Consider the following 284-nt stretch of genomic DNA (forward strand, 5'->3'; position numbering starts at 1 on the left):
GCGGGAGCGGGCCCGGGAGGCCGCTAGGGGCAGCACAGCAGCGCGGCCGGGCCGCTAGCCCCCCGGGCCCGGGGGAGGTCCCCCGCCCGGAGCTTGCCGCTCCGGGCCCAGCGCCTGGTTCTCCTCCCCGGCCAACGCCGCTACTCGAGGCCGCGGCTCGGCCGCGGCCTTGCTCTCACCTACGGGCTTGTGGCCCAGCATGGCGTGGAAAAGGCAAACCTCCACTTCAGGGCTCCACACCACCACCGCCTCCTCCGCCGGCGCGCCGGGCTCCGGAGCGGCGG

The 284-nt window shown here is 77.5% G+C and overlaps 1 protein-coding gene across 1 annotated transcript in view; it reads right to left on the reverse strand.

Annotated features, from left to right (window-relative positions):
* The window catches only part of MRGBP (MRG/MORF4L binding protein), a gene marked incomplete at its 5' end in the record, with an annotated part of 6,022 nt that extends 5,743 nt beyond the window's left edge, over positions 1-279 (reverse strand). Inside the window, one exon of the mRNA XM_010569766.1 lies at positions 180-279. Coding sequence (XP_010568068.1) covers positions 180-279 — 100 coding nt within the window. The remainder of the gene's footprint in view (positions 1-179) is intronic.
* Between the last annotated feature and the right edge of the window lie 5 nt (positions 280-284).

Source organism: Haliaeetus leucocephalus, unplaced genomic scaffold (assembly GCF_000737465.1).
Source record: "Haliaeetus leucocephalus isolate CR32 unplaced genomic scaffold, Haliaeetus_leucocephalus-4.0 Scaffold273, whole genome shotgun sequence".
NCBI lineage: Eukaryota > Metazoa > Chordata > Aves > Accipitriformes > Accipitridae > Haliaeetus > Haliaeetus leucocephalus.